The following is a 27241-nucleotide window of genomic DNA, read 5'->3' as shown; positions in this document are numbered from 1 at the left end:
TGTAAAGTGCACAGAGTTTAATGACCAGCAAAAAGAGACAAGGCAAAAACATGGAGGAATGCAACGCTAAAGATAGTCATTTCCAACATGAGGGGTGGCAGGTACTGGCGAGCACACAGAAACCCAGGGCACAGTTCACACAGACGTTGGACAACAGTGAGGCTTGTTGATCTGTGTTTTGTTTTTCCAGCATTTGGTGTTGTGGGAGACAAATGTCAGCAGGGCAGAGGAAATTTGCAATCTTAAAATCCACTATTCTTTTATTTGTCAAAAAGTGTTTACATTTGTTTGTCTTAAAACCCAGGGCCTGATGTGCTTGCTGGGTCCCGGACAGATTAAAAGATGTGCTATGTCAAAGTGTTAATGACACATACAGTGTAAAAACATTTACCAGTTGCCTTTCTAAAACATAACAATATTTCAAAATATTCTTTAGCCTTGAAAGTAGAAGTGAGATACTTTGCCTAGTAATGCTAAAGTGTGATGTCAAGAAAATCAAACTATAAAATAAATGCCTTTCCTTTGAGTGATGTAAACAAGACAAAAAGAAATATAATTTATTTTTGAGGAAAGCTACTTTTCTCCACCTGAAACTGTTACAGTTGCAGATGCACCGATGAGTCTAATTTATGACATCATAGGCAGATATTATTGCAATGAAATTTGATTAACTACACTCTTAAATATTTTGTTACTTTTGCTTTTCTGACTTTTACCTTTCATACTTCAGGTGTATATCACGTTATTCCATGTTTTGATGTGCTTGATTGTTTTTACAGGAAACCTACTTCTGTGGTGTTGGACCTGGCTTTTTGACAGGGTCATCCCCAAACTTTTTGCCTTCCTCCTTGTCTTTTTCTGACCTCAGTTTTGCTAGTTTTTAGACTCTGCGCACTTTACCACTGCTAACCAGTGCTAAAGTACATATGCTCTCTCCCTTAAAACATGGTAACCTTGAATCATACCTGATTGGACTATTAATTTACTTATAAGTCCCTAGTAAGGTGCACCCTGTGTGCATAGGGCTGGTAGATTAAATGCTACTAGTGGACCTGCAGCACTGGTTGTGCCACCCACTTAAGTAGCCCCCTTAACCTTGTCTCAGGCTTGCCATTGCAAGGCCTGTGTGTGCAGTTTCACTGCCACCTCAACTTGGCATTTAAAAGTACTTGCCAAGCCTAGAACTCCCCTTTTTCTACATATAAGTCACCCTTAATGTGTGCCCTAGGTAACCCCTAGAGCAGGGTGCTGTGTAGGTAAAAGGCAGGACATGTACCTGTGTAATTATATGTCCTGGTAGTGTAAAACTCCTAAATTCGTTTTTACACTACTGTGAGGCCTGCTCCCTTCATAGGCTAACATTGGGGCTGCCCTCATACATTGTTGAAGTGGCAGCTGCTGATCTGAAAGGAGCAGGAAAGTCATATTTAGTATGGCCAGAATGGTAATACAAAATCCTGCTGACTGGTGAAGTCGGATTTAATATTACTATTCTAGAAATGCCACTTTTAGAAAGTGAGCATTTCTTTGCACTTAAATCTTTCTGTGCCTTACAATCCACGTCTGGCTGGGCTTGGTTGACAGCTCCTTCGCAAGGACAACGCCGCCCGACCTCTAGAGGAGAAATCGACGCGACGCCTGCCGTGAGATCGTAATTTCGACGCGCAGCCCCGCAGAACGACACGCAGCCGGAAAACAAGCAGGAAAATCCACGCACAGACCCGGGACATCTGGTAATCCCTGCGATCCACGAAAAGAGACTGTCCGCGCGCCGGAAAACGACGCACGACTTCCCCGCGTGGAAAATAACGACGCAAGTCCGTGTGTGCTGGGGAGAAATTGACGCACACACCCTTTTTCCACGCACCTCTTCTTTTGTGGCCCTCTGAGGAGATTTTTCCACTCTAAACCAGGTACTTGTGCTTGAAAGAGACTTTGTTTATATTCTAAAGACTTAAGACACTTTATATCACTTTTCAGTGATATCTCTACAATTTCCCATTGCAAACTTTATTCTTTTTGACCTACAATTATCCTGATAAATATTATATATTTTTCTAAACACTGTGTGGTGTATTTTTGTGGTGCTATATGGTGGTATTGTATGATTTATTGCACAAATACTTTACACATTGCCTTCTAAGTTAAGCCTGACTGCTCGTTCCAAGCTACCAGAGGGTGGGCACAGGATAATCTTGGATTGTGTGTGACTTACCCTGACTAGAGTGAGGGCTTTTGCTTGGACAGGGGGTAACCTGACTGCCAACCAAAAACCCCATTTCTAACATGTGGTATTCGTTTTTCATGTTTGGGGATGTGGAACCTGTGCAGTAGGCACAGCAACTCGCCACATTAACATCGAATGAGCATTGCATTTTGACATTTTAGGTAGTTTGCTACCTACATAGGCCAGAAAGTAGGGCAGAATGCGTCGTTTTGGTTCTCCTAGCTTTCAAAGGGGGCTCCCCTTTATATGCAAGAAGAAGAATAAAAACAAATACATTGTGTAGGATAACGCGAACAGCACTAAATAATTAACACACCAAAGGTCCAGAAGTTCACAAATAGCAAACATATCTTGCCAGTCTACCTAAATTACATACTTGCCTCGCACACATATTTTTGGGTGTACTGTGTGTATAAGAGGCCATACCTGTATGCTGGAGGTGGTTGCACATTGAGTCTTCTGCAGATATTGTCATACATGTAAGCTCCAGGAGGAACCTGCAACCTAAAATGATTTTACAGGTTTATAGTGGTCACATGTGTGCATCATATAAACCTACAACAAACTTACAGAAGATCTTGAAGGAGTCTGATCAAATCTGCACCAAAAGCGTGAGCCGGAAGTAGGTGCACACTGAGATACATGAGAGTTTGGTCACACAGGCACCCCAAAAGATTATTGCACGCATGGAAGTGTGTGCCCCACACAAAGGCTTGTGAAGTTGTGTCACCCAGGAGCATCAATGGTGAGGCTTTCCTCTTATTGAATGCACACTCGAGGTGTCATAGTTGCATGTGTACCATTGACTTTGGCTGCAGCCGCAGTGTACCGGGGTTGACCAGTGGGCCAGCCTCCAAAATCTTGCCTGTTGTGTCTCCTATCAGGCCAAAAGCATTTAACATCACTTGTAATCCTGCTTTTGTTGTAACAGACAATACATTCATCCTAATTTCATACACATTAATTATAATTAGTATATGTTTTAAGTTGTACCTACTGAAAATATATTGTCAATTAAAGGGAACAAAGAAGAGAGCCATTGATACATATATATGTGCTAAACAATTAAGGAAGCAGGAACTGCTTTAAAATTGCACATTTTATTCCTTTAAAAAAATAAAAAATGTCTTAGAGCAAAAACGCACCTAACAAATATCTTACAGTTATATCGAAACAAAAAGGCCAGGCCAGAATTAAGTGAACTTAGAAATGGTGTGCCACTTTCATGAAATATTTGGTCGCAGTCCTCGAGCTACATCTCCCACTGTTCTCAATGTTGACAAATTACTAAGACCACAAATGTTTTAATGCTGCACCAGCTTCCTTTCATATCACCATTTCCACTTTCCAGATTGAAGACCCCTCCCTCATTCACAAACTTCCTGGTCTTTCCTGCCCACTTTTCCCTTATACCTTGAACAAAGGTGGAGTTGGTCCACTGCTCCAGACTGAAAATAATGCTTGGGTGACGGACATAGTTTCAGTACTCGGGCAACAACTTACATTTTCATCTATCATTTTTAGGTCTCACCTCCTGACAACTTGTCTAAGAAGTCTTGTGCACAATACAATGCATAGAGTAGGCTTTGGGTCATTCCCTTTCTCGTGGATAGTATAAGGTTCTTGTCCACATCAGTTTCCTCCTCTAAATTCAGTGGCTTTCTGGGGCATAGTTTTTTTTACATCCATTTGATTAGATGATTTGCTTTCTCCACCTGCTGACATAAATGAACTTTTTAATGTTTTCATTTAGCATTCCATAGGGGTGAATGGCTTTCATTGATCTCTGCCCCATCTGCTTGTTCCCCCTAAAGGTAACCTCCCTCCCTCCCTCCCTCTTAAAGCATGTCACTCCCTCAGACATCCCTGCTCATCGGTTGTTCCCCGCTACAAGCACCATACATGTCTTAAGTATTTATGTTTTTTGGATGAAATTGTTTGTGTAAGCCTAACAGTTACATACTGCAACCGGGATGCTTGCGCCCTTTCTTTGCATATCATTGCATACATGTTTATTTTTTTAGTGTATTGTTCTAAAATGTCTGAACCATACCATAATGACGACAGTAGCATCACGATGCATAAACGTGCATCAGTCTTAGAATGTTTTTTTTTTTTTTAAAGATATAATTCCAAAATGGCCACCCATGCATGTGTCATGTTGCAGTGCCTGCCATCTTGGAATGTTCTTTCTAAGAAAGACAAAACATCTAAAATGTCCGGCCATGTGTGAATGTGTGCACGTGTTTTATGTAGTACCGGTGGCCAAAATAGATTTTGATTTGGTTTTCTTGCCAGCGCAAACAAGCATTGGGAGTACCATAGAGATTGGCAGGCACCTGTTAAAGGTGAGACTTATTAGCTTTGCCAATGTGTGGTCTCATTCCAGTACCTTGAAATTATTTCACGTTTTTCATAGTGAGTGAGGAAGCAAGAAGACAGTAATTGCCATTACCAGTGAGGAAGTTTCGATTGAGTTATATGGATAGAATAGCATGCCTGAACTTGATTTCATCTTGACAGTTTTTGCGTCCAGTTTTGCCTCGATGCCTTTAATGAGGCCGTTAGTCAAAACGCTGGTGTTTGTATTCACTGGTGACAAACATTCTTCACAGCATGTGCCCTGAAAAAGTTTTGAATCCCTTCCAAACTAGACGACTCACAGTGAAGAATTGTAATCTTAGTCATAGGCAGGGGTGTCATCGAGGATTTTAAATCGTGTGTGTTCCTGGGTGAGGTGGTGGGAGTAGGTGTCCCAGGCCAAGTTCCATCAGGTCTTTTCCAATGCTGGAGCCTATATTGCTGTTAACATCGATGTGTGGGTGCGGGAGACTATACAGATAGACCTGGGGGAGCGCCCCTCCGTGCACACCCTCCCTCTACGAGCAGTCACCGACTGTGTCCCCACAGCACCCCCAGCATTGGACAGAGGGCAGTGTGAGTCACACCTCGCTTACTTGTAAGGAGCAGGTCTCGAGCATCAGGTGTATTCGTGTCCCTCCCTCCGGCTGCTCGCTCCCTGCAGCCCACAGCAGTGCTCGGTGCCTGTGCAGGGGCTGGCTCTGGCAGCTGCAGGAGCGCAACATCCTCCTCCTCGGCGAGGCAGCTCCCATCTCACCAAGGACCAGTGCAGATGTCTTCCGGGGACTGAGCCACAATGCTGGACGTCTACAGGCTGAAACCCACCGCCGCTCTGCCGTTCCTTTGCATGAAGGTAAGCGCTGCTCGGAGGAAGGGGCTCCTATGTGACTCGGCTCAACAGCCGAACGCTTGGGTTTTCTGCAGGCGCCTCCTTCCCCCTTCAGTCTTTTGAAGGGTGTAGAGCTCGTAACTCTTGCCACTTTGTAATAAAAGGTTAAATATGTCTGAATCTCAATTCGTTGCCTCATAAATAATAACACGGTAGCTGTGATTGCTATAATCCATACAGTTTCAGTAGAACGAACAAATACATTTACTTTTGCAGGTAAAATGAAGAAAAAAACACGGAGTGAGAAAGGGAAATTGCTTTAGTTTCCGATAAATATTAAGCCCTTATAGAGTATTTCTGGTGCTCTGTTGCACGTTTCCCTTTTACTTGTTGACGTTTGGTTGACTTGACTGGTTTGCGTGATGTAGGTTAGTGAAAGACAGACAGACATGTTATATACTGTTCGTTACTCACTTGTACCAGTTTCTGACTAACAGATTCTGCACATAGTGTGAAGTTAGTTTTTTTCAAGAACTTTTCTGTGTGAAAAAAAAATAAAAAATATATATATATATATTATTGGTAGGGGCTATTTTTCTCTACTCCAGCTTGTTGCTAGACGTTATTAAGTCGTAAATGTAAATCCTACTTTAAAAAAAGCATGATTTCAATTCGAGATATGGATTGGTCACAGCAAATTCACAATGTGTTCAATAAACTACCAGCAGGTAAAACCAAAAGACTATGCTTATATAAAATTCCAAATAGTAATAAAATGATGTTGTAAAAATAAACATGTTTCCATTTTCAAGAACAAAACGTACTGGCGCAGGACTGTTTAGAAGCTACAAACATGTTCATAATATATTAACTTCCGGAAGAAATCATTGCTTTTTATTTAATATTTATGTATGCACTAATGCTAAGAGAGTTGGTAAAGCACCCTTAGAAAATGGCGGCATTGTTCGAAAGCATGTGAGTGTAATTTGAAATGACTTACTATGGATTCAGGTGTGATCACTTGTAATGCTACCTTCTAAATTTTTTCATATTGGGTGACCCTGGGCAAATCGCTACCCACTATGTCTGTGGACATCATTTAAGGCTAACCTTAGGTAGCAGTTAGTACCAGGGCAGACTCTAGTTCTGCTGGCGCCCACTGCCACAATGTTTGTTGGCGCCCCCCAATAACAACTTTGGCCACGGATTCCCTCACTACCGCCCTTTAACAGTGCCTTTCAAGTCTCCATAACCACTCTCTCTCAAATGCATTTCATTTGCTTTATAGCACCACTCATACCAAGGTAGGGTGTCAGAGCATTTGACTTTTCACTCAAATCACACAGAAATAATCAATCCTACCGGTGTAAATCAGTGTCATCTATACTGGTAGGCAGTATAGTTTAAGAGTGCTTGGTCTGGAGAACAACAAACTCACAACTTAAAACGTAACACCATGGTTGGTGGGGTTCTCTTTAATAATAAGAATTGATTTCTACCCAAATGAACCTGCTTTGCAGCATTAGGATAATGAAAGACTGGGGTAAAATTATAACGCTCTTATCTATATGTTAAAGTTTGCATGGATCTCTTTGATGACAGTTAATTAGATAGGATTTTAACTTATAAACTGCAAGAAACAAAAGGATCTCTCTGACAAAAGTAGTAACCCACTGACCTATTCACGTTAAATGCACTTTGTGACCTGTATGGTACACGTTCTCTGCAGCAGGTATATTTAACCTTTGCACTACCTTATAATGACTCAAAACGTCCACTTGATAAAACCTCAATGTCTCTCCAGAAAGAGCATTCATTATCGGAGTTATCATGACCGTTTTATTGTTGCCTGAAAAAATAGCTTGAGGCAAAAAATTAGGCAGCAGATGTTTTTAAAACCATAATTGATATGTAATTGATTTGCAAACACAGCACCCCCACCGGAAGTCAGTGCCCTGTACAGTGGCACCGGTCGCTCTGCCCTAGAGCCTGCCCTGGTTGGTACTGTTGGCTAGCCCTTTTGTACCCATGGGATTGTTTAACTAACACTCTGTCATTCCAGTGATTGCAAAGAGGTAAGAATGGCTCTCTAAGCCTTGCTTCCTTTGAGTAGCATTGCCGTTCCCCTACTTTTCAGTACATAATAGGATGTATGTACTCATTTATTGATTTAGGAGTTTTATAATGCACTATGTGTAACCTATGTGTAACCTTTTGGTTACTTCAGAGTGCAGAATGCAATAGAAAGACTCGCCAGTGGCATTAAAGACCCTGTGGTGTCCAATCAGGAATGAATGAGCTAAGTGTAGAACAATAGACAGTCTTGTGATGTCACTGGAGGTCAAAGGGTGTGTGATTTAATTTCTGCTCCCCTTGCACACGCACACAACACTTCTAACTCAGTTCTCTAATCTAGCAAAATGTGAGTGTCTGGAAACAGGCTAACCTCCACTATTAAGAATCACCTTTAAAACCAGGATCGGCTAAGCCAGTAGGTCCCATCTACATAAGAACTATTGGCTTTGACAATGTCTTTTAGCCATGTTGTAGAGCTGCGTGGCTGCTGTGCAGCATGGCTAAAAAAATTTTTTTTACTATAATGCAGAAACGGGAAGCTAAATAAAGGTCTATGACACAGCCAGAGCTTGCTGTGTCATAGCGCATTTTTTTCTTATGGCGGGTGGGGGACAACACCGACAAATGGAGAGTGGGTATTGGGAGAGAAGAGGTAGCATGGACAATGGGAGGGTGACGGAAGAAGCAACATGGATAACAGGATGGTGAGGGTGGGAGGGAAGAAGCAACAAGGACCACTGGGCGGTGGGAGGCCAGAAGCAACACGTACAAGGGGTGGAGGATGGGAGGAAAGATGCAAGAAGGATAATAGGAGCACATAAAAAAGAAAAACAGTACCTGCATCACAGTGCCAGCAGCAGAAGAACCCTAATGAAGATGAAGCAATCAATGCCTAGTCCATGCTCCATATGAAAGAAGAGGAAGTGTAGCCAGCATGTGCTGCTCAGTTAGGAGGCAGCAAATGACAGTTAAAAATAAAACCCATGAAGGGTAAGCAATGCTGGGGTACAAGTCCCTTCTAGTAAACAATATCTACCCCAAGCGCGAGTGCACTGCCACAGGCGAGACCTAAAAACTAGGCACAGTAACATTTTCAATGCATGACTTAAGCCCTTCTTTGGAGGGTCATTTTTAGCAGAGTATTGATGGCCTTCATTACAAGTGCAGGGCTAAATTCTAGTCCTTTTGAAACGCTTGTTTGCACAGAGATCAGAGTTATAAGTTTTGATAATTACACCACTATTCCAGCAGGTTAAATCTGTTGAAATGTATCTGGAGAGCTAGGGAGAGAAAGCTTATAAAAAAGACAAAGGGCCTCATTACAACCTCGGCGGTCTTCCCAGAAGCCCACCGAGGCTGCAGGCGCCAGAATACCGCCAGTGCTGGCGATATGTCTGGCTCCCTATTTTGACTTTTCCACTGGGCCAGCAGACGGTAACAGTGTTACCGTCTGCTGGCCCAGCGGAAAAGTCACCTCATCATTGCTGCCGGCTCGTAATAGAGCCGGCGGCAATGCTGATGTGCAGCGGGTGCAGTAGCACCCTTATCGCATTTCACTGCCTGAAATTCAAGCAGTGCAATGTGCGATGGGGCTATGCCTGGGGGCCCTTGCACTGCCCATGCCAAGTGCATGGGCAGTGCAGGGGCCCCCAGGGATACCCTGAGTCCCCTTACTGCCAGCCTTTCCATGGTGGTGTCTACTGCCAAGGACAGGCTGACGGTAAGGGGAGTTGAAATCCCCAGGACAGCGCTGCCCTGGCGTATTATGACCGTCGGGACCGCCATGGCGGTATACTGCCGGTTCCGGCGGTGTTACCGCAGCGGTACTGCCACGGTCCAAATGTGGTGTCCTGTACCACCAACCTGTTGGCGGTACAACCGCCACTATAGCCCTGGCGGTCACCGACCACCAGGGTTAGAATGAGGGCCAAAATGTGCTGAATTCAGTATGTTAAATACCGAATCCACATGTTATGCCTTATTTACAAGTTAAAAATCAGAATAGGAGGTATTTACCACAATTGGTAAATACCTCACTCCAGGCTGTTGGTATTTACCATGTGCGGTAAATACCTCACCCTATTATAACTAACTTGAAATGAGGGTCTAAGAGTCGAGTGCTAGCTGGTGCTAAAATAGAGTGCAAAACACTGAAAATGCCGAAATATGTGCATCTTTCTCCACATTTCAGCACTACGAGTTAAAACAGGCACAGAGCCTGATATCTGCAGGCTCAAGTGTTATCTGTGCCAGCGAGATTATGCAGCTGAAACTAGCGCCGAATCACCCTCTGCCTTACAGCATGACTTTTCCGTAACAAGTGATGTACTGGTACTTATGCTACTGCGACTGTTAATTTCAGGCCTCAGTGGCTATAGAGAATCATTTCTAAAACCCTGTACTTTCATTGTTGCTGTGATGGAGTAAACGCTCGTGAATATTATTGTCTTGTTTTCTGTAATGCAAGAATTTTATGGGCCAATCATTTCATTTTTGTTTCATAACCTAAATAGAAACCTGTGTTAAAGGGCCTGGGTGACGCCAGTGAAACTTCAAAATGGCCTAAACTGTGCCACAAAGCACAGGAAGACATACAGGCCAAGACCAGAGGCGATGAGCAAAGCATAGCTTTCTACTCACAGCTGAAGAGGGGAGCCGAGTCGGAATTATCAGACTTGGATATGGGAAAAGGGATAGTTAGAAAGTTTATGATGCAGAGAAGTACTGAGAGGCAGTTGCAGGTGGATGGAGCAGTAAATAAGAATAATTACTCATGGGTGGGGGGTGATGACAGAAGATGATAACAGAGAGGGCGTGCAGGCTAGGCCTGCAATGGCTTACTGCTCAGTGACCAATGACAGTTCATGCTTGATCTCTATAATTAGACTTCAGCAGTGTGCATGAACAAGAATTATGAACAGGAAGTAGACGAGAGGCCCTACGAGACTCCATCCTCGGCCACCACAGGCCAAAACAGAAACACAGACATAAAAAGTAGAATTAAATGTTTGAAGAGAAGTGTGTGAAGAGAGGGCAGTCTATGAGATACAACAGATCTCAATGCACATTAAAAATAGAGCTCACTTTATTCAACTGATAAACATGCACTCATACTTTGATGCCTGTCACGGTTTAGAAAATTAAGCAGCCAAATGTAGCAAAAAGTTACAACCTCAGGTAAATATTAGCATTTTACTGCAAATATGCATTAACATATGCATATATTTAAGGAAATATCACCGTTTTTTAACTCTCCATGATGTCTATGTGTTCTACTGTTGCTGTGAAATTCACGAAAGACAGCATGGAGAGTCACTCAAGAAGCACGATTTTCAGTATTTTTCTGCATTTTAAAATAAATACAGACAGGAAACGTGTTCTGTCTGCATTTATCCGTAAAAACCAGTAAAAATGGAAAACTGGGAGCCTTAATTAAGAAGTAGGTCGAGGTCTAAGTTCAGTAACAGGGACAGAGCAGGGTGGCAGAAGCTTCTGAAACTTTCATAACACATTATAATGAAAGATCTATTCTTAGAATACATGAGATAATGCTGCTTTCTTTCCTTAGGCAGAGGATGTGTGGAGTAGGAAGGAGGATTAGTGGACCATTTGGCCACCGGCCACCCATTGTGTAACGTAGGCCCCTACAGCCCTTGTGGAGGAGGGGGCGCTAACCTTCAAGTGACCCTCTTCAGTACTTAATTTGTAAAAGAATAAGAACCAGGGTCCATACCAGGGTCCAAAGTATTACTTAGAAGCCTGTGGTTGGCACCATTGAATGTTGCCATGCCAAGCATCAAGACTTCATAGTCTTGATTCCATCCCATGCCTCTTTATTCCACCTGCAGACATGTGAATGGTTTTGTCCGATTTTAAAATCATTTATTTTTCTGAGCTACAGAGACGCTCTACTGATTGGTATAATGGTGTGCTAACATTTGAACCAAAATTTGGAATCAATGGTGCTTGAACAATTTTCAGAGTGGGGTTGTGGCCATCAGTGTTACATCCCACAAGTAATAGGGGTTGTGAAAAAAAATCAAAGCATTACACAAAGAATAATTGTAGAAAATGAAACATGCCTTTCATCTGGAAAATGGTACAGGAGTAGTGTTTATCCAGTGGTATATTTGCAGTACATCAAATATGACTAAAGCATTCTGTGGTAGGGTAATTCTATTCACAAAAATGTAATTTTCCACTGAAGAGGCCTCTTGATGTGCCTACTAAATTTGCTTTAGGTATTCAGTTTTACTCGTATTCATGTATGGTGCACAAACTGTGTGTGAAAATTGGGGGCCATATTTACAAGGCCACATAACACCATCCTGTGTGCCTTTTCATGGCCTTGTCAATTTGGATTGAGTCAATTGAGCACAAGTCACTCCGTTGACTCATCCTGTGACAGGGAGGGATGCCATGGGCGTTATGATTGGTGCTCCCATGTAGCACCCATGGCATTTGACACATTCACAGGCTTACAAGATTTCATAAACCTGGAAATTCATCAAAAGCCTACACCTCTCCAGGGGAGGAGTGAAGGAGAGCCAATGAGGAGAAATACCTTTATTTTGCTTCTCGTGATTGCTTTTGTGCAGGAAGATGTCCCTTCCTGCACAAAAACAATCATCCCTGCAACGCAGACACACTTGCACCACAGCGCTTGCATTGGTGTATGGGTGCCATTGTGCCCCAGCACACGGGAAAAGGGTAAAAATACACCATATCTTCTATATATGGTGCATTCCTGCTTTTTTCTTATGACACAGGGCAGCGTAGCAAGAAGGCTTGCAGCACTGCCCTATGTCAAAAGATTATAGTTATGCTCCTGGAGTTCTGCGTGTATTTATAATTGGTGCATCCATAAGTAAATTGGCTCGGTTTGCTTTGCTTCCAATTAAAGAATCTTTACAGCACATGTCAAAAATTACAGAACAAAGTATTTACCTTATTTGTATTTTCTTTGCTGGGAATATAATTTATAATGTTAGGAAAGTTGACTTTATACGCTTTTACATTTTACCTTGTGTTACAAAACATTTGATATTTCCTATGTAGAAAATTGGCGTTTGGTTGACATGACAACATTCTCTTGTAAATACCTTTCGTCATGTCAAATAATCAGCAATCTGGCAGAAGATAGCACCTGGCACATGACCTCTGTCAAGCTCACATCAAATGCTACTAGATAAACGCACAAATTAAAAGAGTTTTTATGTGCCATTCTTCTTTTGAATTTCCAACAAGCTTAGTTTGGGGGTTAGGAACGACCCATTTAAATAAAATGTCATTTTCACAGTGTTTAGGCGGTGGAAATGTACTTTTGTCAGAAGTTACAAAATCCAGAAACACGATGCATGATGGTGAAAAATTTCACTGATGCCAGTGAAATTTATGCATTCTGGAAAAGTCTGAGCAAAACCGCTCCAGCGAAGATTAATCCACGTAATCCAGGTAAACTATTAGACGAGCCAGTGATGGTGAAAAAACACTCCCTAGTGCTTTAGGAAATAACATGAGAAGGGGTAACACAGTGGAGCAGAATCATTTCCTTTTTCATTTCTCTTATTCTGTGAAAATGGCTAGGGCTTTCTCAAAGTGTTTCTGCTAGAGAGTCACTGAAAAGCTGTAGACATGGCGTTTGTCAGCAGAGCTGTCAAACAGGCCTAATGCTAACAACATATAGTGGGCTTTTGGTCTGCCCACTTTAACCACTGGCTTTTTTTACTGGCTTCTATCAGGAATAAGCTTAATTCATTGTGAATCATGCCTCGGTTCAGCTTAGTGCAGTATACCTCTCTCACATAATGCTATTAGCTGTTTGAGATCACTCATCCGCTTCCAAGTGAGTGCCTGCATTGAACTGTAAGAGAGACAACTACAGTTCTTTCTGTTTGCTCCTGAAACCTCTCTCCGGTGTGTCTTGTTCTAATGTGCTAACGCTGCCTGCTGTGCCCAGACCTATTGGCATTTTAAATTATGGTTTTATTTATAGGTATCGAATTAGTATCATAAAGAAGCTAAAGGACCTGTGTTTGAAAAATAATGTTTTGGATTCTTAATATTTGTTGTACTTCTCAGTTTGATAGCACTGCCACACACAGACGAAGCATTGACATAGGAAGTTGGTCTGGTTTTTATGTGGGAAAGCATGCAAGCTCAGGCATGCACAAATGTTCTGATAATGGTGATGACGTTGGTATAAAAGTATTGATGTTAATGCCAGAGATGAGAATGGAGGGGGAGTAATTGGGATAGTAACAGTAATGGTAATGATGATGGTAGTAAAAGTGATGATAGTGGAGTTCTAACAAAAACACAATTTTTTAAGGAAATCATTGCTAAACCCAATAGTTCTGTCCAGTGGCGGCTTGTGGCATGAAGAAGAGGCAGGGCACCGAGCGCGGGGGGGGGGGGTGGATTGGAACAGAGGAAATAAACATTTAATTAATTTAAAAAAATAAAAATAAACTCTTACCTTCTCGCCACCACGCGGCGCTCCACTTCTCTGCTGGCTGCAGGCAGGTACAGGCTCCCAGCCTTCCCTGCGGCCAATACTGACGCTGCTGAGAGCAATGTCAGAATTGGCTGGAAGCACCCAGCCAGGGCGCTCCCAGGCAGACTAGGAGCCTGTGCAGGCTCTCTCCAGCCCGGCAACTGTGTTGCTGGATTGGAGAGAGCCCTGCGTGCATATGTTTTTGGCCAGCCCGAGACGGCTGGCCAAACACACATGCACTCTGAGGGGGAGTCCTGTGCCGTCCCTGGTTCAGACTCGTAACTCAAAATGCAAACCAGACCAACTAGTTTTGATAATGTGTGTGCATCCTGTATCACTGTCCCACTACTTAGTATTTGTATGTGCTACATTCCAAAGACAGGAGAACTACATAAATAGCAAATTCACAACACACCTCAGCTGCAAACCCTGCATTGGGAAATAGCCAGAAACACTGGAACCTCTTTTACCTCATACAAATTTGCACTAGAAAATAACATAGCTGGGAAGCAGACAGGGGCTGCAGACAGAGGAGCAGGTTGGCTAATGTTCACCTCTTCCAGGATTACGGGAAGAGCAGACAGTACACCTAGCCTCTACCCTAGATTTCCTCTGTAAGAAATTGGATTATTAATTGTGGGGGGTAACAAGCAATCTCAAGGAATAATGACAGCCCTTGTTAGGATGAACATTTATAGTCACTAAATTAACCAGAGCTCAGTCCCCTAGTAGCTATGGCACATGGCATCGAGGCCTAATTTAGAGCAATGTGTAAAGCATTTGTGCAGTACTAAAACAGTAATAAAGAAAAACATTCAAAACAACAAAAATTCAAAACAGAATAGAGAAAATGTAACAAAATGACACCAAAATGGCAAAATGCAAGAAGGGGAGCTGGGGATATGAGTTTGTAATGATTTAAGGACACATAGAGGCAAAAATCACAAAGTGCCACAGTTAGCCAATGATCACAGTAGACAGGGACCTAGGTGCATTTTGAAACTGACTACGATGGATCAAGGGGCAGATACACCAGCAAGGTTCATCTTAGTCAAAGATTTTATGTTTTGACTTAGTCTTTTAAGTCCTAATCCATCACAGGAGTACATCTCTACCCCCCCCCCCCACCCCCTCAGCACTTCATAGGAGACACCTAGAGACAATCAGGGTGTCAGGTAGAGAACAACAGCAGGGTCCAGTCCAGGTCCAGTTCCCACTGGTCAGCTGGGTACTTTCAGGAAATAGCCTCTTGCAGCTTATTTTCTCTCTGTAGCTGCACAGGAGGTCAGCCAAGTGGCCCTAGGAATCCACATCTTTGTCCCAAGAGGGAGCAGGTAAAGTCCTTCAGTGCTCCTCTCATGTCACTGACATCATGTCCAGTCCTCTTCTAATCTTCCACATCACATGCCCAGAAAGTATTTTAAAGATGGTGTCTGGAGGTGCACATTTATGTGTAGCACCAGTTGTGATGGACTGGTGACACCTGAACACACCCTAACCAATGGGGTAAAGGTTCCTGGGGCCAACCCTCTCCACTTTGGGAATTTTCAAGATGAATAAAGTCCTCAGCCACACTAAACTTGAGCTCTGAGGGCTGGGTGTATGTGGGGGGTTGTATTATAGTAATTCTACTGTCCTCTCATATCTGAACAAATATACAGCCATTGTACACACAACCCAGAGACACAAGTGTGATAGGACAAAAGCCTTCAGCGAGACAGTGGATCTTCATGAATTGTCATGGCATCCTGTTCTCTCCCCTTTCAAGTGTTCTCCATCTGGTAGGAGAAAAGGAGAGTCCTTCTGCAACCAGACAATGGATCCACAAGGTATCTCTTGTCATGCTCTTCTCCCCCTTTCAAGTGTGCCTCAAGTATTATATGAGAACCTGTCAGACCTGTCAGGCAGCCTTTGACACTCTAGCAGGATGTGGTGCCAAAAAGGATGCCCATAAATCCCCACCTTTTATATTTTGTGGCGTTTACAAGAGTTATCTATGCCCATTCAGGTGGGCCTATTGTTTGTTTCCATCCAGAACTTCACACTTAATCAAGGATAACTGCTGGTTTGAAGAAGTTGGAAAGCCAATGTAAATCCTCCTCCTGGACCTTCAGTCAGGGGAATGTTACTTTCTAAAAGGTAGTTTTCCTTAAGACTTATTAAAAATCCAACTTCACCATTCAATTGGATTTTTAATAACTATTTGTCGAAAGCTAGCTCTCTACATAGTGCACTAAAATGAAGTACACTGTGCAGAGAGTACAGTGAATCCCCAATTGGTATTTCAAAGGCTGCAAAAAAAATAGGACTAATGCTCTATTTTGTGGTTGTGTGGGCGAACAGTTATGCTTATCAGAGAGTAGTGCTAAGCATTTGTTGTACTCACAGAGGCAATAAACAAGACACATACTCAAATATTAAATCCGAGACCATTTTAGAAAAATAACATTGCTTTTTATATATGTTTTAAACCCAAAAATGTTGTAATCAGGTAAGCACAAATGCTTTGCACTTTCAAAAATCAACACAGTGCAGTTTTTCAGTTCAGCATTGTCAACCTATGGGAGGAAAATAAGAATGCAGTTTTGCAGGTAAGTACACAACTTACAAATCCAGTTGTTAGGGTTTTAGGTCAAAACTGGGCAGGATTCAACTCAGCACCAAGAGTGCACTCACAATGGCATAGGGGCGGGCGGGTGCAGAGGTCAAATTCAGAGTCGGATGCCCAATGTGAACCAATGGAGACTTGGGTGAATGAAGATGCAGTGCTCACGGGTGATTAAAACGGTGTCAGAGGTCGATTTCATGGTAGTGAGGTAAGCACAAAGGGGCGGGGGGGGCACCAGTCAGCACTAAACTTACACCCTCAGTGACACACAGATGGCTGGGTGCAGAGTTCCAACACAGCTTCAGGTGCCCAGTGTTAACCAATGGAGACTTGGGGTAACAGAAGATGCACTGCACACAGGTGAGTAAAGCGGTGTCAGGGGTTGATCTCCTGTGGTTGAGATAAGCACTGGGGGGCCACAAGGCAGCACCAAACTTACAACTTCAGTAGCACAGGGGCAGCCGGGTGCAGAGTGCCAACACAGCGATGGGCGCCCATTGCAAGTCAATGGGGGAGATCAGTTTTGGAAAAAGGCTGCAGGCTCGGGCTAGGAGGCTGATAGAAGAAAACCAACAGCGGCCCAAGTAAGTTCTGATGCTAGGGGACGTAGGGACACCGACGGTCCAGCTCCCCAAGGCCCAGGGGCTCTGGATGCAGGGAAGTCCTTTGGCATTAGGAACAGCTTACCAGCAGGTCGTGGTCAGGAGGAATCTTCGCTCTGAGGCTGCAGGTTTGAGGCAGAGTCTGGCAGGGATCAGCCCATGGTAGATTTTGACTTAGAATCACTGGGGAACCTTCACAGGACTGGTCGGCCACTTGTACTCAAAAGGTGGGCATCGGGCACAGAGGTGGACCTGGAGGCGGGTTTGGGGTTCCTCCGGGCAGAGTTCTTTTTCTTTTAAAGTTTGTTTCTTCTTGAACAGGTCCACTGTTCTCGGGAGATCTAGATCTTTGTTGAAGGCAGGCAGTCCTCCCAAAACTTTGGAGGTCGCTTGGCTACAGGACAGGTCGTCTTTTGACACAGGATCATCGAGGACTGCAGACATGCTCGTAGGGCTGGTGCCAAGTCTTTTGCTGTGTGCAGTCTTCTTTGCTGATGTGACTCTGTAGTGTCTGGCTCTTTTTATGTCATCAGGAATCTGAGTTAGGGTTCAGGCGTGACACTTAAATACTGAACTTAGGCCAGAACCCTGTCTAAGGTGGCTGCATTGGTTTTGATCAGTCAGTGTCCACACTAGGAATTGGTAGGTTTACAGAGGGCATCTCTAATTTGCCCTCTGAGTGCATGTATTGATAAATCCATCAGTACGAGATGTTTGAAACCAAACATCCCTATCTTCAGTGAAGCCATCATGTAGCTGGGGAACTCATAATGATCAGTGTCCAACACATGTACTTAAAATGGCTTCCCTGTTCACTTACTATGTTCGGGAATCAACAAAGACATAGCAGGAGCATATCTGCTCATGCAGGTATGCCCTCACATGTAATATAATGCACCCGCCTTTAGGGATGGAAGACCTGCTAGAGGGATGACTTACATTTATTGCATGGTGTGTAAAGGGGACAAGACACACAGTCTGCGAATGCAGCACTGTGGGCACTTAGTGAGAGGGTCCCTGAATGTGGCACAGTTTGTGCTGCAGCCCTTAAGGGCCTTCCTTTGGTACCCCATGCCTTAGGTATTAAGGGTACCATTTGCTGGGGAATTACAGCGGTAGCTAAAGGTTTGCCAATTGGGAAAAACAACTGTGCAGTTCTGAGGGAAGAGATCTGGCTCTGGGGACCTGTTCAGCAGGGACCCAGTGCACTTTCAGTTGAAATTGCACCAGAAACCAGTCAAAAAGTGTGTGTGGGGCGGTGACCATGTGAAAAGAGGCACTTTCCTGCGCTATTAAAAATAGTTGTTTATTTTTCTAGTTGGCCTATAGTTGAGGTATAGTAATAGTATTTTAATCTGTGCCCTGGTTTTCTACATAGGACAGCTAGCCTGCCACAGTGAAAATAACATTTGACTGCTAGTCATTGTAAGGATGTTAACATTACATTTCTAGATGTCCTAGTTTTAAATACTATGCACCCTGACTTGTGGGCTACACCGGCTACAGGGGTTACATTAATATTTAAAAGGGAGGTTTTTACCTGTCAAAAAGGTTTATTTTGATAGGTCCATTTTCAGGTTTTTCATTGAACGTAAGCCTGAAGCCATGTTTGCATTGTGACTGCAGTGGATGTTGCGATAGGTAGTGCAGTCCATTAGTGGCATTTAACGTCCAGCCCCCAAGTACCCTTTGTGCCATCTTCTAGGGATGTATAGGCACGTTAAATATTATGAGGAGTATGTCAAACCAACCATGTTTAAAGGGGAAGCACAGGCACTTTACTACTGATTACAAGGGGCAAAGTGCACAGAGTTCTAAAGCCACACAAAATACAGGGTCCAGCAAAAGGGAAATATCCGGTGAGACAACCCAGAAAAGACAAATTTCCTACACCTTCCTTGACCAGTGGCAGCCTTCCCTGACCTCCACCATCCCAGAATATATATACTCTCCTTGCTCAAAGCAGATGGTATATACCTGTGTTAAACATCCCCCAAATGCAGAAAAACTGTGATAAAAGCCCCAGTAATTCTAGGTCTGATAATTAGTCCCCATTCTGGAGGGTTTAACTTATAATTTCTTTAAACTCATGGGGAGATACCAGCTGATATCATTAATTCTGCCCATTTAGTTAACTGGAAATTTGTAATGGGGGCCTAAATGTTAAAGCGAAGAACTTTGCAAACTTGGTGAGCTTTATGAAATTGTAATTTTGCACCTCTCTGCATCAGATTCAAAACTAGTGAACTCATTCTGCCATCCTGCAAGAACCTATAGATTCTTGACTAGCTATATGTTTTTACTTGCACCTCGTACTCAAGCCAAGGCATACATTTCAGAGTATTTGCTACAACCTTCAAGGTAAAAGTTGAACTTTCTGCTAGATCATGCTAGGACATGGAGAAGTGAGATATGAAGAGTGAGGGATTACAAATGATAGTTGAGGGATGAAGATCGAGGTGGGAGACATCAGAAATGAGGAATGAGCAGTGACGGTTGAAGAGTGAGGGATGAGACACGAGAGATGAGGGGTAAGCGACGATAAGGAAAAAGGGAAGGTTGAGGATGGCATGATCCTGAAACAGGAATGAGAAGTGAGGGGTGGGGAATGAATGGTGAGGAAACAGAAGAGGAATGAAAGATAAGAATTAAGGTTCAAGGAGAGAGGGGTGAGAGCTTATGCATACACATAGCAAGATGAGGGAGAAATTCAGAATGAGGAGTGACGAAAGAGAGATGAAGACGGATGGATAAGAGTTGATGAAAGAGGAGCAACTAATGAGTATTGAGGTATGAGGGGTAAACAGTAAGATAAGAGAAATTACAATACCCCAAAAAAGGATATTGGTCAGCTTTTTTAGCTACACATCAGAAAGAAAGAGAACTCTGTATCACAAATCACAACACGCTGTAATATGTATTTCACTGTTGCTTGTGAAAGACTGAGTGAATTATTGTTTGAATTTGTGAGTGAATAAGATGCTGTATGTGTTAGTCATTGGAAACACTGTAATAAGAACTTCGTCTCTGTTGCATTTTCTAGGCACTTAAATCCGATGATTGGCAATTCCCTGTGTACAACTGTACAAGGCAATACATTTTGCAGACCCCTCAGCCATGTACTGAGATTTTAGCCCAATGCAGGTGTCCTAGGAGACCTCTGAAAACCGAGGTATTTAAAAACACCTTTCAACTTACTCCTGGACATATAAGGGGTTATGATTGATGGATATCAGTCACTGTTCTCGATCATGGAATGAATTCTCACTTCTCTGACATCACTATTCTGTGTTTTTGTCATCTATGGTAATATAAGCAAACAAATTATTTGATATATCATGCAGCCCATTATGAAATAGATGCTACCCCCTGTAGAGAGCTAATAGAGGTCTCTGCTACCTCTGAAGATTCAGCTATGTTTTTTGATTCATAAACTAGTCTGGCTGGCTTGTCTTATCCCCCTCAGTCTATGTTATGGGCAGGCAGGCAATACGTTACCAAATTCTAGTTGGGAATTAACACAAGCAAAATTATAATTCTCCTGGCAATGAGAGAAGCATCTTTTCAGTACTACAGTAAACCTTGTGTTCCATTTTGGCATCAGTTGGCACCCTAACACATTTGACTATATTGATCAGTGGGAGAGCGTCCCTCGCAAAAGCATGTGAGGAATAAATACAAACTACAATTAGTTTTCCATTATTTCCAAAGAGAATTACCTCTGCCTTTGCTATGTTGATCTGAAGGTGACTGTGCTTCATCCATACCTGAACGAAGGGAAGTCAAAGTGCCAGATAGTGATGTTTATCTCCTCGCCATAAAAATGTTTTGAGTACTTGGAACAGTGATGTCATATAAACAATAAAGATTTCAGAGTAGAAATACATTGTATGTTGTTAGACCTGACAGCCTAAGGGTGGTCACCTTTAACTTTTTGCCTGCCTTCCTCCACTTTTTGGACACTGTTTTTGCTGTTTATTAGACTCTGCGCACTTTACCACTGCTAACCAGTGTTAAAGTGCGTTTGCTCTCTACCTTTAAACATGGTAACATTGGATCATACCCAATTGGACTATTTAATTTACTTATAAGCCCCTAGTAGTGTGCACTATATGTGCCCAGGGCCTGTAGATTAAATGCTACTAGTGGGTGGGCCTGCAGCACTTGTTGTGCCACCCACTTAAGTAGCCCCTTAACCTTGTCTCAGGCCTGCCATTGCAAGGCCTGTGTGTGCAGTTTCACTGCCAATTCGACTTGGCATTTAAAAGTACTTGCCAAGCCAAAAATGTGCCTTTTTCTACATATAAAACACCCCTAACGTATGCCCTAGGTAACCCATAGGGCAGGGTGCTGTGTAGGCAAAAGGCAGGACATGTACCTATGTAGTTTACATGTACTGGTAGTGTAAAACTCCCAAATTCGGTTTTACACTGCTGTGAGGCCTGCTTCCTTCATAAGCTAATATTGGGGCTGCCCTCATAGCTACTGATCTGAAAGGAGTAGAAAGGTCATATTTAGTATGGTCAGAATGGTGATATAAAATCCTGCTGACTGATGAAGTTGGATGTAATATTACTATTTCAGAAATGCCACTTTTAGAAAATGAGCATTTCTCTGCACCTAAATCGTTCTGTGCCTTACAATCCACGTCTGGCTGGGTTTAGTTGACATCTCCTTGTGCATTCACTCAGACACACCCCAAACACAAGTTACTCAGCCTCACTTGCATACATCTGCATTTTGAATGGGTCTTCCTGGGCTGGGAGGGTGGAGGGCCTGCTCTTACACAAAGGACTGCCACATCCCCTACCGGGACCCTGGCAGACAGGATTGAACTATAAGGGGCCCTAGTGAACTTCTAAGCCACTCTTTGAAATCTCCCCCACTTCAAAGGCTCATTTGGGTATATAAACAGGGCCTCTGCCCCTTCCAACTCAGTCACTGCCTGGAGAAGAAAACTGGAACCAGAACCTGCATCCTGCCAAGAAGAACTGTCTGGATGCCCAAAGGACTCACCTGACTGCTTTCTGTGAAGGACTGCTGCCTTGCTGTTAGCCTGCTGCCTTGCTGCTCTCTGGCTGTGGTGAAGAAGTGCTCTCCAAGGGCTTGGATAGAGCCTGCCTCCTGTTCCCTGAAATCTCAGGACCAAAAAGCGTTCTCTCTTGCAACTGGACTTCTTGTGCGGCAAAAATTTGACGCACAGCTTGCTAAAACTGATGCACAGCCTTTCCACAGTGAGAAATTCACTGCACGCCGAACCGGAACAACGCAGTGTGACTTCACAAGGAGAAGATCAACGTGGCGCCTGCTGTGCTACTGGAACTTCGAAGCACGGCCCACCGGATCAATGCACAGCCGACCTCGGACGACGCAGCCCGACTTCCAGAGGGGAAATTGACTCAGCACCTGCTCTGCGGAAGAAAATTCCACGCACCACCCACCGGATCGACACAGTGCTTGTGGCTTCGCAGGGCAAAGCAATCCCAGGATTCCACGCACAGACCCCAGGGCGTCTGAAAACCCCACAACCCGAAGAGGATCCACGACCAAGCACCGGAAATCGATGCACAGCCGTTATTGCATGGAAACTGAATGATGCATCTCTGTGTGCGGCCCGAGAAATCGACGCACACCCCTATGTTTCCACGCTTCTCTTCCTCTGCAGCCCTTTGCGGAGATTTTTTCATGCGAACTATGTACTTTGTGCTTGAAAGAGACTTTGTTTGCTTTAAAAAGACTTAAGACACTTTATATCACTTTTCAGTGATAGCTCTACATTTACTGAATGCATCTTTGATCGTTTTGACCTGCGAATATCCAGATAAATATTATATATTTTTCTAAACACTGTGTTGTGTATTTTTGTGGTGCTATATGGTATTATTGGTTGATTTATTGCACAAATACTTTACACATTGCCTTCTAAATTAATCCTGACTGCTCAGTGCCAAGCTACCAGAGGGTGGCCACAGGATAATTTGGATTGTGTGTGACTTGCCCTGACTAGAGTGAGGGTCCTTGCTTGGACAGGGGGTAACCTGACTGCCAACCAAAGACCCAATTTCTAACATATGTTAAGCTGACTGGAAGTAAATAAACCAACCCAATACTCCTGCAGACTATTTGACAGTGCCGGTGTAGGCATGGAACAAAGCTTCCAGCAGATAAATCAAGTTTGGATGCTCCAATGTATCATATACTGTGGATTAAGGAGGACCTAGATGGCAGTAAGTCTTCCATCAAGTTTAAGCAGCACATTATCTCACACTGCTTGGTGAGTTGATTTAGATATGTACCTCTGGTGGAGAAAAAATGAGGCTATACAACTGGATGTTGCAGTGGCCCACTTATAGTTTTGTATGAATGGCACACAATGCTCCAATAGTTGATTCAGGCAGCGATATCCAACAACCGGTTTCTGCTGTGATCTTTGCCTAAGGCCACCTAGCACAACCTTCTCTAAGGTTTTTGTGTCTTGTATCTAAATGGAGAGAAAATGCCAGAGGAGGGCAGGAGGGATGTTGCAGAAGATGACCAACTGAAAGAACAAACTCCTTGAATACGGGTTGCATGGCAAAATAGGTAATACTTTTAGGGATGAAAAATGTCAACTTTGACAGGGGGCCGCCCCAAAGAGAGACGTAAACTCCAGCCTTAGTTTTTCACTTTTAAATTTGAATATATCTGACAGCTTTTAAATAAGCTCCAGACAAAGTTTGGTATTTGCTTTTTCTGTCTGATGGTTGATTACAATAGTGACTATTTTTAAATAACGTTTTGTGGGAGTTTTTGGTGAAGTTTTTCAACATATAGAATTGCTTGTTTTGTTTTTTACAGCAGCTTTTTCCGGTTTAATTTCTCCTTGGAAGTTCTTTGTTTTTGTTTTTTTTTGTCCACTGAGCCAGATTGCTGCTTTACCACTTTGAAGGACGCAAAATTAGGGGGTGCATGGAAATTAGTTCTTAAATTATGCAGTTGGATCATGGGTGTGTACCATTTTTATCTATTTATGCCGTGAGAAGACTAAAGGCTTTGGTCATACAGTATTTATCAGTCAAGCACTTAAGGATTCCACTGTGGCAGGATTCTCATTATCTGGGAAAGGAGTTTGGAATTGAGTAAATGTGGTCTGTGGATAAAAGGAAGGACATTGAAAACTAGGGCCACTGCCACACGGTCTATTCGTATCATAGGCTAGTAATTAAAGAGGATGTTGGGAAAGGACTGATTGTTAGCAAGAAAGTTGTCATATGCTGAGTAGCCAACAGAAACTGAACCATCCCAACGAGTGTTCTACCCACCACCCTGTCCCTTCCTAACCTTTATCAATGTCTTATACTCCGGCATCAATAGCTACTCTACCTTTAGTATTGAGTTGGATAAATATATTGTTTTCAAGCTCTCTGAAAGTTGCTAGACAATCACAGAAACATGTCAACATGTGATGGGTAGCCATGTGATACGTTTAAAAGTAGTAATAGTCAAAGGGCTTATTAATGTTTTAGTTACTAAAAGTAAAGCACAATGTTGTGTTTTATAATAAGGGGCAGCTCCCTCCACCCACTCGGTTTCATGATCGCCTACACTTCACTCGGCATAGGGACAGACATTTATGAAGAAAACTGTAAGCATTTTTTAACTGAAAAAAACATGTTTTTCAGTTTTAATGACTAATGTAATTTTAACTCAAGTGTACTTTTCAGTATTAGCTGCTAAAGCACAGGTGGCCAATAAGCTCCTTAATTAAAAAAAAAAAAATCTAACAAAAAACAACATATCCATTAACTTCCGAAGGCTTTGCCACAAAATGTAGACAGGGCAGGGGAGAATCCGGGAGACATGTAGCCTCCCGGGACAGCACGTGGATTGTGTCTGTGGGGAGCCAAGCGCAATCCACATCCTCCAATCTCTTGCTGAAAGTAAACGTCTAACTGACAGGCATATGTAGGAGGCGGATAAAAATAAACATCTTTCTTTTACAATGTTCTACCACTTTGAGTGTTTATGCCTCCGTGTTTATGTATTATCCAGGCATGATGTGGAGAGGTCTGTGGTCTGGAGAGGTGTGCTTCAGGAGATTGGGAAGATTTTAGAGATCCGTGTCACTTTCATAAGGCAGTGTGCTCTCGTCAACGGGACATATTTATCCTTCCGCTGCCTTGAAGCATAGCGTTAAGAAGTTCTACACATGCGAGTATAAAAATCACAAGTTCATTAATGCTGACGTTTTGCCATATCCTGAACCGAATGTTTTCATACGAATAATAAAAAAGTACGCAATAGCATACACCAGTTCGAATGTTCTGATTAACTAAGTTGCAAAAATTAAAGCCAAACAATTTTCAAAGGATCCTCTTTCCTAAAATAAAATTATGGCCATCTCCAAATTAGTTTATGAATATGCCTACCTCAGATTTACGAAAATCTTCATACCTTTATAATATATACCTGTGTGTGTATATATATATATATATATATATCATACATCATCAACGTATGTAGATGTGGAGTTAAGTATAGTAAAACGTTGCTTTCCCATTGAAACATACCTTCTCAATATTGTTGTCCGCGATATACACAATATTTTTTCCACACAGAAGGCTACAGGAGGATGATAGCAGATGGCAAGAACGAGATGGTAAAACAAATTAGGGACTAAGGTCAGTGGTGGAAAAGGAGTATAGTAGGGTCCTTCATGTGCCTTCCCTGGTAATAGTGGAGGGAGGGAAGTGAGGAGCCCATTTAGAAGGAAGGAAAATGTATGCCCCTCATAAAGTCTTGTCACTTAAAAAGCAGTTCTTGCATCTAAGGAGGAAGCAAGTGGTCAGGGGAAGTGGATAGGACACTCTCATACCAAAGCAACCATTCATTTCGGCCTATATAATGCAGATTCAGTGATTTATTCTGCCCCAATTATTTCACAGGTCAACAGACCTCCAAAGAAACAAAATAGCATGGGGGAGACATAAGCTGTCTATTTGAAAAAACTTCATTGCCACCAAAGTGAGAAGAAATGCATCTAGTGTTGAGTTAGTGACTCCTCTCTCATGACCCCATCCTGTCCAAGATTCTGTAAAAGACTGTTGCTGCCACCGTATACGTAACGTGCAAAAAGAACAAGTGATGGACAGAATGCTGAACAATGTCAAACATTCATCCCCAGTACAGAGATCTGGGCCTAAATCCATCCGTTTTTTGCTTCCCATGCCATTCCAGTTTGGACCCAGCCATATGCAAATCAGTCTTGACCCTGTTCCCCATGGGAACAGTCCAGGTTTTCCCTGGACTGGAAACAAGCATCCTGGGACCGGTTTTGGGGTATCACCCCACCTCACCCAGGCTAGGAGGGGTGATACCCCTGAGTAACAGGGTTAAGACTGATTTGCGTATGGCTGGGTCGAAACTGGGGTGGCGTGGTGAACAAAAAAACAATGGATTAAACCCAGATCTTTGTGACTGGGGCTGAATGTTTGCATTGTACAGCATTCCGTCCATCATCCGTTCTTTCTGCATTTGTCATCCCAAGTGGGAAGGGTATGCCCAGACGTGGGTCCCATGCTCACTGCACACCTTGATTCAAGCTAGCCTAGCTAATGAAGGGTGATACCCTGAAACCGGTCCTAGGATGCTAATTCCGGTGCAGGGAGGACTTGGCTTGGCAGTTCGGGCTGGACTGTTCCCATGAGGGACAGGGTCAAGACTGATGTCCATATGGCTGGGTCAAAACTGGGGTGGAGTGGTGAGCAAAAAAACAGTGGATTAAACCCAGGTCTTTGTGACTGGGGGTTAATGTTTGCATTGTTCAGCATTACATCCATCATCCGTTCTTTTTACATTTGTCGCCCCAAGTGAGAAGGGTATGCCCAGATATGGGTCCTGTGCTTACTGCACCACTGGATTCAAGCTAGCCTAGCTGATGAAGGGTGATACCCTGAAACAGGTCCTAGGATGCTTGTTTCCAGGCCAGGGAGGACCTGGGTTAGTAGTTTGGGCTGGACTGTTTCCACAAGGAACAGGGTCAAGACTGACTTGCATATGGCTG

At 43.1% G+C, this 27241-nt stretch overlaps 1 protein-coding gene across 6 annotated transcripts in view; it reads left to right on the top strand.

Moving 5' to 3' along the window:
• The window catches only part of MCTP1 (multiple C2 and transmembrane domain containing 1), a 2197525-nt gene that overhangs the window by 716378 nt on the left and 1453906 nt on the right, over positions 1-27241 (top strand). The window contains exon 1 of one of the 6 annotated variants that reach the window (XM_069225496.1): positions 4967-5441. The exons of 3 other annotated variants lie outside the window; for them this stretch is intronic. In XM_069225496.1, coding sequence (XP_069081597.1) covers positions 5385-5441 — 57 coding nt within the window. In that variant the 5' untranslated portion in view covers positions 4967-5384. Of the gene's footprint in view, positions 1-4966; positions 5442-27241 lie in introns of those variants that run through there. 2 more of the 6 variants (XM_069225504.1, XM_069225522.1) reach the window with 2 other exon arrangements.

Source organism: Pleurodeles waltl, chromosome 1_1 (assembly GCF_031143425.1).
Source record: "Pleurodeles waltl isolate 20211129_DDA chromosome 1_1, aPleWal1.hap1.20221129, whole genome shotgun sequence".
NCBI classification, from domain to species: domain Eukaryota; kingdom Metazoa; phylum Chordata; class Amphibia; order Caudata; family Salamandridae; genus Pleurodeles; species Pleurodeles waltl.
This window is presented reverse-complemented; position numbering and strand designations above follow the sequence as displayed.